General features: G+C 44.0%; 1 protein-coding gene across 4 annotated transcripts in view; it reads left to right on the plus strand.

Moving 5' to 3' along the window:
- Positions 1-9,005: 9,005 nt before the first annotated feature.
- Positions 9,006-16,013, plus strand: part of CCDC60 (coiled-coil domain containing 60) — a 204,438-nt gene continuing 197,430 nt past the window's right edge. For 2 of the 4 annotated variants that reach the window (XM_021923015.2, XM_021923017.2), the window contains exon 1: positions 9,008-9,577. In XM_021923015.2, coding sequence (XP_021778707.2) covers positions 9,488-9,577 — 90 coding nt within the window. In that variant the 5' untranslated portion in view covers positions 9,008-9,487. Of the gene's footprint in view, positions 9,578-16,013 lie in introns of all 4 variants that reach the window. The other 2 variants (XM_031650807.1, XM_021923016.2) reach the window with 2 other exon arrangements.

Consider the following 16,013-nt stretch of genomic DNA (forward strand, 5'->3'; position numbering starts at 1 on the left):
AAATTCATGGGAATACTTGGAGGGAGGTGCCTTCCTACCTGGGACTGGTGCTTGAGGTGTCTTATTTGGATGTTAAAGTCAAGACTTCCTCCAGAAAGCTGTAGAAGATCATCTTCCAGATAGCTTGGAAATCCCAATTGTCTTAGAGAAACAAAGACAAGTTTCTACTTGCAGAATATGTTTTCTGCAAGTTACTACTTGCAGAAGTAACCTCAGGTTGTTCTGCTGAACAACACACACACACACACGCACACACACACAAATACACACTCACCTTTACGTAAAAGAACATTAAGACACTGTGACAGAGTGCCGAAATAAATCACTAAGTTTGGAATTGAAAAAACAGGTTATTGGACAACCTCCACCACTAACAAATTACTACATGCCAGAGCTTGCTTCAATGTCTACATTTGTGAAATGGGATTAATAGTTCCATAAATCCAGTCTGGCCTACCTCCCAGGACACTGTGGCATGAAACATATACAAATGGAAAACATTACTCATGGAAGCAGTTGGATCCCACCCTAGGACTCCAGTAGGACTCCATATTCGCTAAGAATATTCCTGGGGCCACACTTCTTCCTCTGCTACTAGGCCAGTTGATACGATGTTGATCAGTGTCCCCACCCACATCTCATGTCAAATTAGAATTCCCACTGTTGGAGGTGGGGCCTGGTGGGAGGTGATTGGATCATGGGGGTGGTTTTTCATGATTTAACACCATCCCTTCTGGGTGCTGCATCGCATCGCAATAGTGAGTTCTCATGAGACCTGGTTGTTTAAAGGTGTGTGGCACCACCCCCGACCTTGGTCCAGCTCCCACCATGTAAGACACGCACTCCCACTTTGCCTTCCACCATGAGTAAAAGCTTCCTGAGGCCTTCCCAGAAGCAGATGCTGCCAAGTTTCCTGTACAGCCTGCAGAACTGTGCGCCAATTAAACAAACCTCTTTTTATTTTTAATATGAATTACCCAGTCTCAGGTATTTCTTTATACCAGTGTGAGAACTGACTAATACACCAGACACACCAAAGTAAAAAAGAAAGGAGAGTAGAGGCAGGTTAACATTACATTTCTTGTCTTTGTTCTCGAAGATCCAAATTCACCTCTCACCTGGGCTGTGGTTTGGAGGACAGAGTAGGAATGGGATGTGGGGCCAGAGATCCCACAAGGGTACTGTAGCATGCAGTAATTCTTTAATCTAAGGAAGGACAGGAATCCATGAGGTGGTACAAATACACATTATCCAGTGGTATTTCAACCTGGAAATAATTCTTCAATAGATTGCCAGCTACCAGGTGTCAAGGGAGCCCCAAGTTTTACTCTTGCCCTGGGCCCCATAATTTGTCAATCCAGTGCTGACATTTCGGTAAAAATACCCAGAAGGAGTTTTCTGGGTGCTAGATGCAACACACAAAAAAGCATATTAAAGATATTCCAAAAATGATGACTTTTCCAATAGGTTTTTAATGCCAAACATATGTATTACTGACTGCAATTCAAGTGTTTACCAGACTTCAAGCTTTCTCTTCAGTTACCCCAGCTGGCGTCTGACACATTCCAAAATTTTTCTTCTGCTTGATATGCCTATTTTTAATCCCTTCAGATACTTTTCTTTTTGGCAAACCGGGAGGAGAGAATGCCTGTCGCTTCACATCCTTCAGTTCATATTTTGCATAAATCAACCAGGAATTAAGCATTAAACAATCACTTCATATCTCGGTTGTCAAATATTTCACCGTTGGGGTATGTATTTACGTATCTGAAAACATGTTGGCCTCTCCGTGTTTAAGGGAGGTGGAGAATATCAAGAAACTCTTTATGATAAACTTGAGAGCAATGGTAAGAAGGAGATTATGGGACGAGGTGATCAAAGGAGGTAGGAACCCCATGTAATGAGATAAGGGAGAGGAAATAATTCAGGTGTCCTGACAATGCGCTATGGCTCAGTGTCAGAGCCTGACTCAAGTCTGACCTCCCCAGATTATTTTGGTCAACACTAACCTAGGTTGGTTCCCCAGGAGCAGACCCAGGGAAACACTTTGGATATGTAGTTTACTGGGAGGTTATCCAGGAAGTACCAGAAGGGGATTCGGGAAACGAGACAGGAAAAAGAAAAAAGCCAGTGTGGGGTGTTTGGGTGGAGCAGGCAGTGACCGTAGGCAGTGGTGTTTCCTATAAGTCAGTCCTGCAGGGGACCGCTGGAGCAGTGTAGACCATGCTCCAGACTTGTCCTACCCAAGGGGTGAGGAGGCAGAGTATTTATCCACTAACTCCCATTAGTCATTGCTTTATGGCTATGCCCATGGGTGTTAATTTCTTGCACTTCTAGCCTGCTCTGCTCAAAGGCAGAATGGACCCAGCATGGTGGCTCATGCCTGTAATCCCAGCACTTTGGGAGGCCAAGGTGGGTGGATCACAAGGTCAGGAGATCGAGACCATCCTGGCTAACACGGTGAAACCCGTCTCTACCAAAAATTAGCCGGGCATGGTGGTGTGTGCCTGTGGTCCCAGCTACTCGAAAGGATGAGGCAGGAGAACCACTTGAACCCAGGAGGCAGAGGTTGCAGTGAGCCAACATGGTGCCACTGCACTCCAGCTTGGACAACACAGCAAGACTCCATCTTAAAAAAAAAAAAAAAAAAGGCATACCTATAGCCCTGTGGTTCCCAAACCGTGTACCAAGGTGCCCCCAGAGTGCCACAGCAAATTCACAGAAAAGGCTACAGGTATTTTTAATTTTTAAGGGAAACATGCAACATCTATTGAATGCTATCTGAACTACTAGTGACACATAGTTCAGTGTTGAGGGCTACACTGTGCCCCTCTAAGATTTACGTGTTGAAGTTCTAACCCCTAATACCTCAGAAGGTGGCCTTATTTGGAGACAGGGTCTTTACAGATGTCATGACATTAAAATGAGGTCATGAGGTGGGCCCTCATCTGGGCTCTGCAGGGTGAGAGGTCCAGGTTCCCAAAGTGGATACACTCTTGCCAGGGGACACAGCATAGATTGTATTAACTCTTAGCTACAGCTGCTACCAGACACTTTGAACTCCTTGTGTCCAGGAACCAGCAGGTGAGAAGAGGAGTCACAATTTTGGCAAGGACAATTGATCCTGACCAGTAGTTACACAGACAGGAGCAGGAAGGAATACATATGGAACCTGAGTGATCCTCTTGGGTGCCTCCTAGTAAGTACTCTCTTGATCAGGACTGGAGTCCTTAGAAGAAGAGGAGATTTAGACACAGATGGGTACAGAGGAAAGACCATATAAAGACGCAGGGAGAAGGCTGCCATCTGCAAGCCAAGGAGAGAGGCCTGAGAAGGAACCAAGCCCACTGATACCTTGATCCCAAACTTCTACCACAGAACTATGAGAAAATAAATGCCCATTGGTTAAGCCTCCTAGTCTGCAGTGCTTTGTTACGGCAGCCTGAGCTGACTAGAACACTGTTTCAACAGTGGATTCCATGACATTCCTTTCATGAAATATCTTTGAAAAAGCTGGATTTGGGGCAGTTGTGATAAAAAGTGAGAACTGCACAAAAGTTAACATCCTACAGAAAATGAAGGTGATGGTGTCCAAACTGAGTCCAAGGTCTGAGAAGTTTCACAGTGGCCACCAGGTGCACGTGCCCCACTGGTAAGCAACGGCGGCTATTTAAGAAGCAAATACTGTGCTCACTTCAGCGGCACATATGCTAAAAGTGGAAGAATCAAATACAAATACTATTTTCTTTCCATTTATATGTATTAGTGTCCACATGATTAGGATGTAAATACTAAGTTGTGCAGGCCTAAATGAGGGGAGAGAGAGAGACCCTCTCATATTGTTTTATATTGTTTTATACTCAGTACTTGTTTTAAGAAAAAAACAAGGAAGTAAAACCAAAGACAGGCAGCCCGGTGCCAGGCTCAAAACCAGGCCTGGGCCTGCCTGGCCTAAACCCAGTAGTTAAAAATCAACTCATAACTTAGAAACCGATATTATTCATAGATTCCAGGCATTGTATAAAAGAATGTAGTGAAACTCCCGGCCCTGTTTTGTTTCTCTCTGACCACCAGTGCATGCAACCTCTGTCACGTACCCCTTGCTTGTTCAAATCAATCATGACCCTTTCATGTGAAATCTTTAGTGTTGTGAGCCCTTAAAAGGGACAGAAATTGTGCACTTGGGGAGCTCGGATTTTAAGACAGTAACTTGCCGATGCTCCCAGCTGAATAAAGCCCTTCCTTCTACAACTCGGTGTCTGAGAGGTTTTGTCTGCAGCTCATCCTGCTACATAAGGACTTCATAAATGGGATTCTCAACATGTTTCTTTTAGCTTAGAGGTGGCGTGAAAAAAATTACTGGGAAGTAAAGGGTACCAAGAGCCACAAAAGTTTGGGAACTTCTGCTGTAGCCAGAGAGGAAGGTCTCAGGCAAAATGGCAGCAAGGAGCTGTCCTTAGGAACTGTGAGTGTCAAGGGAGCATGGGCTGGGTTCTGACAATGTCTGCCACTATCACTGCCCCTCTTTGCCCATGGAAACTCTAGGAACTAGAAACCACCTTCCCAGTGGTCATGGATCCAGCAGTATCACCTACCACCCCACCCAGAAGGAGCTGGTATCACAGAGTTCTAGATCAGTCTATTGAAGCAAGAATGGGCTATCCTATAGTTTGAAGCATATGCATCAAATCAGACTTCTATACAACTTTGTGTTCCCAATGGGAACCAAGATCCAGGAACCCCAGAGATCCAGGAGCCAATAAGTGGAACCAGGAGTGGTTCCCACTGCCCTCATGCCCAATGAAGCACTGAGGGAATGTGTCCTTTCCATTTCTGCAACTCTGGGCTGGGCAGGGTGAGAGGTCCAGGTTCCCAAAGTGGGTACACTCTTGTATTAATCCGTTAATACAGCACGGATCGTGTTAACTCTTAGCTATAGCTGCCACCAGACACTTTGAACTCCTTGTGTCCAGGAACCAGCAGGTGAGAAGAGGAGTCACAATTTTGGCAAGGACAATTGACCCCGATCAGTGATTATACAGATAGGGGCAGGAAGGAACATATATGGAACCTGAGTGATCCACTTGGGTGCCTCCTAATAAGTACTCTGTTGATCAATTTTAGCTAGGAATGGATACACGCAGCAACCCTGAGACAATGAGGAGACTAGATTTACTTAAAGGCTCAGAATTCTCAGGAGTAAAGATTTTGGTCACTCCACTAGCTAAGCCTAGACCTAGAGAGGGAAGAGCTAAGCTTGAGGGGGAATTTAGAATGTATAGTGAAGGAGGAAAAGAACAAACACCAATTTCAGACCCGATGCCAGTTGCGGTGATGGAGGCTATAGTTTGTCCCACTAATTTCCCTTTTCTAAGTTTCCTGTCAGGAAAGGATGCCCACAGGAGCCAGGAGGGAGGGACTGTTACTTGGGCATGCATTCTAAAGTGAATCTGTGCAGCAAAAAAGATGACCTGGAAGGGCCATGGAGGTCTCCAGCTCAAATGCCTCACCAAGAGAATGCTGCAGGGAGCATAGTTGACTGACAGATGCTGCATCTTTGAATCTACTGTGTACATCCCACACCCAGCTGTTTCTAGTTAATCACTGAGCAGAACAAGGGTCCTAAAACCAGGACTTTCCTGCACAATGGGAGATTCATCCACTGGACAACTTTGGCTCAGGGTCTCCCTGTCAGCCTGGCTGAGACTTTCTCAGAACTGTGTCTCAGTGCATGGCTTTTCCTACCCAATCTTTTCTTCCTTCTCCTCTTCAACAGACACTCCTTATGTACTCCTACTTCCTTCCCCCTTATCTTTCACAACCATTTTCTTCTATAAATCCCTAGCACATCTAATCTCATTCTGGCATCTTCTTGGAGGATCCCAATTAACACCTTATGTACTGTTTCATTGTGTGTGTGTGTGTATGTGTGTGTGTGTGTGTGAGAGAGAGAGAGAGAGAGAGATTCTTCTCCACCCAGCTAGAGCTAGATTGGGAGATGCCATAAGACCAAAGAGCTTTTCTTACTAACTGTAGTTGGCCCCCCAAAGCACTAAATCATTCTAGAAAATATTTTTGTTCACATGATTAAAAAAAACAAGAGCTAGCATTTATTGAACATTTATTATGTGCCAACTGTACTAAATGTTTTATGTACATGATATCATTTTCACGAATGTACTATTATCTTCATTCTATAATGAGAAAACCAAAGCTTTGGGCAGATAAGTTACTTGGTTAAAATCACACAACTGGTAAGTGGCTGAGTTGGGATTTAGACACTGACTCAACTAGTACTCTATATAGTCTCTCAGTCTCTGTTTGGAAAGCCTTAAATATCATCTAGTCTAACACCCCCAAGTGATCAAAAATCCAAGAAGCCATACAGCATTTAGTTGAACACCTCTAGTGGTGGGTAGTTCGTTCCCTCTTTAAGGAATATACCCCTTCCTAGACAGAGAAGGGAAATGTATTATTTTGCTTCATTCTCCTGGTAGCAAGTATAAAACAGGCTTAACCATTCACCACACATGAGTTTTATACACGTGAAAAAATTGAAGCTTGGAGAAGTGAACTTGACCCAGGTCTTACTGGCAGCAAATGGCAGAGCCAGGAATTGAACGCATGTCTTTTCAGTTCTACAGCCCTTCCTATTTCCAGTTCTTACATGGCTCTGACAGGTGAGTATAATAACAACAACAAAAGAAATAAGGGCTAATATTTATTGAGCACTTCCTCTGCACTAGGCATTGTGCTTTGCAGGAATTATCCCATTTGCTTTTCATCACAGTCCTGTAAGAATTATCATTGAAGCTGCTCAGTGACTAATTCTGTTGGACTCCAGAGGTCACACCTTTTTAAATTATGTTCTGCTGTGTAGCATTTCTTCCTATTGAACCCAAACTTCCTCCTATTCTTTGAGCTAATGCAGAACTAGTTGAGTTCCTCTTTGCCAAGCCTGTTCTACAAAAGCATATGAAGACAGCTTTCGTCTGTTCTACTCAGGGCTGAACATTTCCCATCCTGCCTTGTTTTCTCATCCCCTCATCCCCAGCCCTATCTCCCAAACATGATTCTCTTTATCTGCTTCATTCTGAAAGTATCTGCCGATTGCTTAATGCTGCCCACAAAGGAAGCCAGAGAACCAAAACTTCCTGTGAAAGGGAAGGTCAGGGTCAGTCTTTAGTGAATGGTGAGAAAATAATGACTTTCAGGCATCAGCATCTAGAGCTACATGGCTAGGTATTTTGCATTCTGTAGAGCGTCATCTTGCAGTAGATGCCTACTACAGAGAAGATGGGCTGGGCACCATGGCTTACGCCTGTAATCCCAGCAGATCACTTGAGTTCGGGAGTTTGAGACCAGCCTGGCCTACATGGTGAAACCCTGTCTCTACTAAAAATACAAAAATTAGCCTGGCGTGAATCCCAGCCACTCAGGAGGCTGATGCAGGAGAATTGCTTGAACCTGGGAGGCGGAGGTTGCAGTGAGCTGAGATCACACCACTGCACTCCAGCCTGGGCAACACAGCAAGACTCTGCCTCAAAAAACAAAAAAAAAGAAAAAAGAAAAAGAAGGAAAGAAAAAAAAAGAAACAGAGAAGATGCAGCCATAATGATAGCATAATCCCCAGTAGCTCAAGGTTGAGGGATAAAACATTAATCAGATAGATACAGTGTGAAACAATGCCAAGGATAAGGCATTCAAATCCAAACATACGAAATAAATCTGCTGCAGGCTGGGAACCTACCCCATAGGGTTATTGGAAGGATTAAATGAGTTAATGTATGCAAAGTGCCTAGTACAGTACCTAGCATAGAGCAAGTGATCAATAAATATCAGTTAGTATTAACATCTGCTGTGAAATGAACCCAGCATGGTGAGAACGCCTGATTTTTCCTAGGGAAATGATGTCAGGGAATAATAATAGTACCACTTAGCTAGGACTCCCCACGGGCTCAGCCTTCATATGCATCATCCACTTCAATTCTTAACAACCTGTGGCAAAGCTATTATCCCCATTTTAAAGACATAGAACCCAAACTCAGCAAAGTTAGGCGTCTAAGTGGTTAAAAGCTTGCTCTTTAGACTCAAACAGTTCTGGCTTTGAATTTCAGTTGCAGCACACATATGACTTTAAACTTGTCATTTAATGTCTCTGTACCTCAGTTGCTTAGGCTGTGAAATGGGGTAATAAAACACCTTCTTTAAAGAGGTGCTGTATGGATTGAGTCAATATGTGACACTTAGAACAGTGTCTAGCACATCCTAAGCACTCAATAAATGTCATATGCACACATGCCCCCACACACAAATACGTATATACTTACACATATATACATGTCTATATATGTGTATTTACATATGTATGTGTGTGCATATATCTATACCTATACACAGCTGTCCCTATTCTTCACTCCCACAATACCGTATGATACTTCCCCAGCACATCATAGATCATCCTGCCTTATAATCATGTTTCTTGTCTTTTGCTCCCCATCCCAAACATACATACTATAGATTGTGAGATTCTTGAGGGCGAGTCTTATTTTTTTTAATTTTATTTTTACTTTATTTTATGTTATTTTAGCAAAGAGTCAATAAATCTTTGCTAAATAAATGGAATAACAATATTTCATTTTATGAAATGAAGGGCTTTGAAGGATGAGCAGGAGTTTGCCAGGTGGAAAAAGGGAGAAACAGGCCTCTCAGGTTAAGAATTGCAGGGCTACAGGCCACCCACTCCAAGGCACAAAAAATTACTAGTGGGTTAGCAACAGGACAGAGCAGTTTGAAAGGAAGGAGTCGCTTGTAGTTAGGCAGAGAGAAAGGGTATGGTCCTCAGGCCTGAAAAGAGAAACCAATTTGTTTAAAGGACGCTGCTCTGAGCCGGCGTCCCAGCAACCTGGGAGAGTTCACGATCCCCACGACACCGCCCCCACCAATTCCAGCCAATGAGGAAGCCCTCCTCCGCGTCCCGTAGCCAAGCAACCGGGTGCCCCCCTCCCCCGCCCCGCGGTTAGCAGTTGCCGACTTTCCCCGCAGTGCGATAAACCCCTCTTTGGGGCCGTCTTAGTTCTCGACCACTCTTGGAGGATGGGGATCTGGGAGCCCCTCCACGGGACCCCTCTCACACTTTGTCACTGGAATTTTATTTTTTTTTTAGTTCGTATTTTATTTTGCTTATAGAAGAGAAAGATATCCCTTCCGAAGAGGGGGAAGCTTACAGAAGTTTGTAACCTTTCAAAAAGTAAATAATTGCAGGCTCACCTGATTCTGCCCTACCCGGACTTCCTCATCCCGTCTGCGGAAGACCCAGGTGCTTTCTCATTACTCCTCAAGGAAACCGCTTTGGAATTCCTGTAACTGGGACTTGGGGATCAGGGAGAAGTTGCCGAAACCTCTCATACCAGTGACTACTGAAGTAGAAGATTCTGGAAAAATCCTTGCCTTGGGGGCACAGGCTGAAGCCTGAAGGATTTTTAAGATGACCAAGGTTCCAGCCACCAAGAAACTTCAGAGTTCCCCCAACGCGGGGGCTGTCCGGCCCTTTTATGCCTCGGAGAACCTAAGGCAGGTAAGTCTTCCCTCTTGCCGAAACCAATCATATTTTAGAGAACAAGTGAAATACGAATTAGCCTCGAGACCAACAAGGGACAGGGGGAGAAAGGAGAGTCATGGTTGGTGTAATTAAATTGTCGAGACGCATCCCTGTTGCTATCAATGGTCGGTTTCTCTCAAAGAATGAAAACGCGAACCAGAGCAGTGAGCTGGGCCATCCTATTAGCCAGTAATTCCAAAATGATGGAATAAATCAGCAGTGACACTGTAGAACATCAGGAAAAAAATTAAGATGAATTGTAGGTTTGCTGTTCGCAGAACTTACTCTCAGAGATCTGCCGGTCTCCGGAAACAGGTGTATCCCCTCTCTCTATGGAGAGCTTGCAGAGGGTCAACTTTTGAGGTTCGAAGGCTAGGTTTGCCATTCACCAGCTGTGTGACTTTAGACAGGTTAACTGCTTCGCGTCTCTGAGACTTTATTTCCTTGTGTCTATGAAATTAGAACAGCAACATCAGCTAGGCAGAAGCAGTGTGAGGACTAAATGGAATAAGCTATGAAAACTGTCCACTGTGATGTTAACGCTGGATAATGTGTTTATGGGACATGAAACGGTGTTGTTGATTTGAAAAACAAAGAAAAATCGATATGTGCTGAATGACTGAGGTTAATAGTTCCTGTTTTTAAATAACCATTAATGGGTAAGCACAACTGTAAGTGTGCATTTGTTATTGTACCCTCAAACCCCACTTTGCATGGATTAGCCAAGGTCAGCAATGCTGGTCCACTCTGGTGCATCCACAAGGCACACTTGTGGCTCACAGTCACGCCCCAGGAGGAGGGCCCGGCGGGCAGTCAGTCCATGAAGGAGAGCTTAAAACTCACAGGGCTCTCCATGTGGTCCAAAATATTCCCAAGCTGCTCTTCTCTAAGGCTCAACCTATCTCTGTGCACTCCTCATTACTCAGCCCTCTTAGCAAGACCACTATGCAAGATACAACCTTTTTCCATCTCCTTTCATCTCAAAATACCACACAGAAGGATGTTCAATCTAGAGCAGCCCCCTCTGGGACTGAACTTTCCAGCATAGCAGTGGGGGAATGAATGATGCAAAGAATGAAGAGGGAAATGAACACTTCAATAGGGAGGGTGAGCATCAGAGGAGCAGCAGACACAATCACCCTGGGTTTGGATGTGCCTCTTCGCAGCCCTGTGGCCTTGGGCAAGTTGCAGAACTTCTCTGCTTCAGTGCTGCCATCTGCAAAACGGAAATATCATAGAGCTTCCTCATCGGATTGCTGTGAGCATTAAATGAGTTAATGTACGCCAAAAGCTATGAGCACAGTTCCTGACAGTTTAGGTTTTAGTTATATTGTTATTTCATTTATTTAGTAAAGATTTATTGAACCCCTGTTAGGTGCTAAACACTTGCTCTAGTTAAAAATGAGACTCGCTTTCAAGAATCTCACAATCTATAGTGTATATGCTTGGGAAGGGGAGTAAAAGAGATAAGAAACATTGTTATAATGCAGGTTGATTAATGATGTGTTGAGGAAGTATCAGAGGGTGTTGTGGGAGCCAAGAAAAGGGACAGCTAATTTAGATTCACGCGTGCATGTGTGTGTATTTGTGTGTGTGTGTCTGCATGTTGGATTTTGGGAAGAAACAAGCCATTGTACTCAAATAAATGCAATAGAAATTTTCATCCTACCATAGAGAGATGTAGAGAGTGGAGGAAGATGTAGAAGTTGAAATGATCATCTCTTTCATGGGAGGAGGGTAGTGGGACTCAGGGAGGTCAAGTGATGGGAAGAAGGCTTCCAGGGAACTATTGGATAGACCAAGACTTCCGGCCCAAAAGCCTCAGTGAAATCCTTCTGCACCCCTCTCTACTTTCTAGGACATAATGAAGATGCCAGAGGGTTCCTAGCTCACATTCAAAAGATCGTGCCTTTAGGAATTTCAAGGTTTTAGAGCTATAGTAAAGCATTAGTTAAACTAATCTAGGGTCACTAGAAAGTGACAAGCCACAAGGAAATATGTAGAGATCAGGATTGATGTCTGGGGTAAACCAAACGACTAATAATTGCAGTCACGATCATGATGATGATGATATTTGGCACGTATTGAGTATGCATGCATCATGTGCCACGTATTGAACTCAAAAAACTCTTAAGTGTGATGTTTTCAGAACCTTCTACAATCCTTCAAGCTATGAACTGTTACCTCCTCATGAGATGGCAACACTGAGGCTCAGAGAGGACAGGTCCCTTACCCAAGGACACCCAACGGGCAAGGAACAGAACTGGGGTTTGAATTCAGGTCTGTCTGGCTCTTGAGTGCAAGCTCTCTCCATCTCACCATTCTAGTCAAGCTGTGATAAATGGTTGTTCTGTTCAATGTGCCCAGCACCACAGGGGCTACAAAAATAAGGTATAAGACACAATCATTGGCTTCAAATAGCTTCCAGGTTTGTTTGGAGGAGGAAAGGGAATGACACCTAAAAATAGCATCACAAAATGCCAGGCGGCCGGTAAGTGTCCAGTGAGGAAGAATATGAGGAGTGGCCTCTCCTGGAGGAAGGTGTGGCCACACTGGCTGCGTGGTAATATTAAGAGTCCCCTGCATGCTAGTATAATGAATGACTTTGGAAAAAACGTCAAAAGGGTCTCAAAGCCCTCTGAACTGGCCGTTTTCCTTTCTCACAGGGTTGGAGGTTGCTGTATCCTAATGAATATTCCACTGGCAACTGCTTTGTACAGGATCTTCATGATTTCTTTTTTTTTAACTGAGGGAATATAAATAACATATGCAAATCCTCGGTTTGAAAGTCTTTTGTTAAAGAAGCCGTCTAGCTTGCCCGTATGTTGGGCCCCCTAATCTGCTTAGGGAGTCTCTTTTCCCCTTGTTTCCCAAGGAAGCAGAAGTCTAATGGGATCAGACATGGGGGAGGGGAGAAGCAGATTGTATATAGGATTACCACAGACCCATGATTTCTGCCTTGGAAAAGGCTGAAAAAGAGAAGTGCTTAGAACATTCCCCTTTATGTTCTAGAATGAGAACTCAAAAGCAGCATTTGACAAAAACTATAAAGGTTTGCAATCCTTTATACAAGCTCCATCTCTTAGAGCCTGAACTTCCTACCTTGTTGTCATTAAAAACCCAGAGAGAAAAGAAGCATCCCTAATTTGGGCAGATCCTGAAACTTCCAGGAACCATTCTGGGTGCCTTGCTCATATCCTAGCTTTTAGTTATTAAAGGAGCAGATTCTGCCAGGCGCAGGGGCTCATGCCTATTATCTCAACAATTTGGGGGGCCGAGGCAGGAGGATCACTTGAGCCCAGGAGTTTGAGACCAGCCTGGGTACTATAGTGAGACCCCATCTCCACAAAAAGTAAAAAAAAAAAAAAAAAACACTAGCCAAGTGTGGTAGCATATGCCTATGGTCCCAGCTTCTCGGGAGGCTGAGGCAGGAGGCTTGCTTGAGCCCAGGAGGTCAAGGCTGCAGTGAGCTGTGATTGTGCCACTATACTCTAGCCAGGGTGACAGAGCGAGATCCTGTCTCAGTAAATCAATCAACCAATAAAAGAGCATATTCTTCAGCAAACTCTGTGGGTTCGAACCCCAACACTGCCACTTACTAGGTTGTGTGACCTTGGGCTACTCACTTCCTCTCTGTGCCTCAGTTTGCTGCTCTGTGAAACAAGTGTATCACATTTTATCTAATCCAAGAAGCCTTCCATTTCCAGATGCATCACCATTTTCTTGTGCTGCTAAAAAAGAAAACTCAACAAATTAAACTATCACCTGTTTCAATTATGTGTCCCAGTTTCAGAGGTATTAAAATGCAGAAAGAAAAGGTGCATCTCAGAATAGATGAAATACATGTAAAAATGCTTCCTCGTCAAAGGGGTGTTGTGGGAATTAGAGGAGTTAATGTGGGTAATGCCTAGAACAGAGCCTGGTATAAAGTAAATACCATTAAATGGTAGCCACCATTATGGCGTTGTTTAATCCTTTCAACAACTCTATAATAGAGGTATTGTTAATAAGCTTTAGTACCTAGGTAGACTGGGGCTTGAAGATCCCCAGGGTCTAGTTCTCTGCTGAGAGGTAAGTTGACAGGTACCTGAAGAAGGGGACAAACCAGGCAGAATTCCAGGTATGGAAAAGATCTGGGCCTGACAGTCTCCATCCTTCCTGCTACCCCACCCCCCGCCCCCCACCACCAAATGATGAGGATGGATGTCTCCAGAGACAGTCTTGGAAGCCCAGTCCAGCATACACCCAGCTGGGCTGCCTGGAGTCAGAAAAGGAGAACCAACATATTTGAGAAACATTTTCCCCAACAAGAGAAACCTTGACTCCCAGCACAATATGTTTCCACCGCAAACATAAAACGATTTTCCTCCTTGTCCAAATAGAAGAAATTGTGACCTGAAGAGATAAATGCTGGGCTGTGGTGAGTCGTTGGTTTCTGTTAAAGGTGACGTCAGTGCTCAGTGATCTCTCTGGCCTCTAATCACTGAGACCACGCCCCCTGCGTGGAATCACTGATTACCCTGAAAAAATAAAACAAAATAAAATATCTAACAACAACTTGAGATTCAGTTTTAAAGCATCTCAGCTGGCTGTACCTCCATTTTTATATCGTTCATGACTTAAGCCAGGAAAAGAACAATGAGGGAGAAGAGACTCTTTTCTCTTTCCGAGGGGTTCTTCTAGCTCCGTTGCTACTGCATGAGATAAATTGCAAAATTCATGCTTTTTGTTTAGGTGGTTTGTTTGGGTTTTTTTGTTTTGTTTTGTTATTTTTGTGGCCTAATGCTTTGGACAGGCAATGCTTGCCTTAGCGAATCTTGCTGTGTCTAATTGCATGGCCATGTGACAGTCGGCTCCTTTCCGTGATAAATCAGGATGCAGGGAAGGAGTGTGTTCATTACCTCCTGACATGGGAAAAGCGATTGACACTCTTCATGCTGTACAAAATGAAGCAGGCTATATGTCCCATCTGCAAAGAGGCAGCTGCTCTGCAGGGAGAGGGGAGGATGGGAGAGGAGTGAAGAAATGATCCAAGAGTCTCATTGATGGGATAATAAGCTTTGTAATTAGTTAGAAGCTCTGCCTTTGAAGTCAGGCAAAGGTGGGTTCAAATCCTCTTTTTGACACTCCAGTGTGAGTTTCTGGTAAATGGGGTTGAAGAACAATAAGATCTATGGCATAGATGTTTTGGAAGGATGAAATAAAATAACGCATGTGAAATACTGAGCACAATACCCAGTTAGCCTCCAGTAAGTGGTGACAGTGGTCATTATTGTTACTTGTGCTCCTCTCCCTTCTCTGATTGGACATGAGTGCTACCATGACTGTTTTGAAGATATGCCCAACTCAGAAATGAAGTCTAGAGGAACCTGAGTATTAACTGTAAAGTCACATAGTGAGGTCCATCATTAATGAGGCCAGGCCCCAGCTTAAGGGTAGAAGGGAAGAAGCAGGTCCAAAGATATTTTTAGAGTTGGTATGAGAATATGTTTGCATGAGAGATGCAATGTGTTAGTTGTGGAGAAGGGGGTGCTCCTGAGCATGGTTTGAGTCCCTTGGATTTACCTCTCAGCTCAGTCCCATTATTCATGTTTTAATCCCATAGAGAGCCAAAGGGTAGGGAGGAAAAAGGAAAAGGAAAACACCATCAGTTAGGGCTGTTTTTGGCTGCAAGTAAGAGAAAAACTGAAAAGCAGTGAAGTAAACAAATAGGAAGTTATTTTTCTCGTGTGAGAAGTCTGGAGGTGGATAGCTGCTGGCATTGGCTCGAGAGCTCACCAGCGTCAGGCTGCCAAGGCCTTTTCCCTCGTGGTCACACAATGACTGTCCCAGGTCCAGGCATCGCATCCATATTCCAGCAGAAAGAGGAAAAAGTAGAGAGGAAAAGCTATGTTTGTCCCTTTTATGAGGCAAATAGAAGCTTTCCAAGAATCTTCCTGACCTTTTTTCTCTATTTCTAATTTTCCAGAACAGCATCACCTCTCTTTTCTAGCGGTAAGAATGGCTGGTAAAGTATGCATCTAACATGAGTATAGAAAGCAGGGGCTAGGAAGTGATGGTGATATCGAAGATGAGTACTGGATTGACTATTCAGCAGTGACTTGCACAAATGATTTCACAAAAACTCAAATAATAGGGATCCCAAGCCATGCATTGACAGAGGGTAACCCAAAAAAGAGAGTCATCCCTATCCCCTACCCTACACAACAACTGCTTAGGAATCTCAAGGGTACTTGTCCATAGTAGTACCCATCAAAGAGCTGCAGGGGTGAGGGAAAAAGTAGAGTTCCCCCAGTGGGAACATTTATTCACTCAACTAACATGTACTGAGTTCCAAGTATGTGCCAAGTATGGTTATAGGTGGCGGGGACACAGAAGTGAATAAAGAAAATCAAATGAGACACTCTGGACA

Source organism: Papio anubis, chromosome 9 (assembly GCF_008728515.1).
Source record: "Papio anubis isolate 15944 chromosome 9, Panubis1.0, whole genome shotgun sequence".
Lineage (NCBI taxonomy): Eukaryota > Metazoa > Chordata > Mammalia > Primates > Cercopithecidae > Papio > Papio anubis.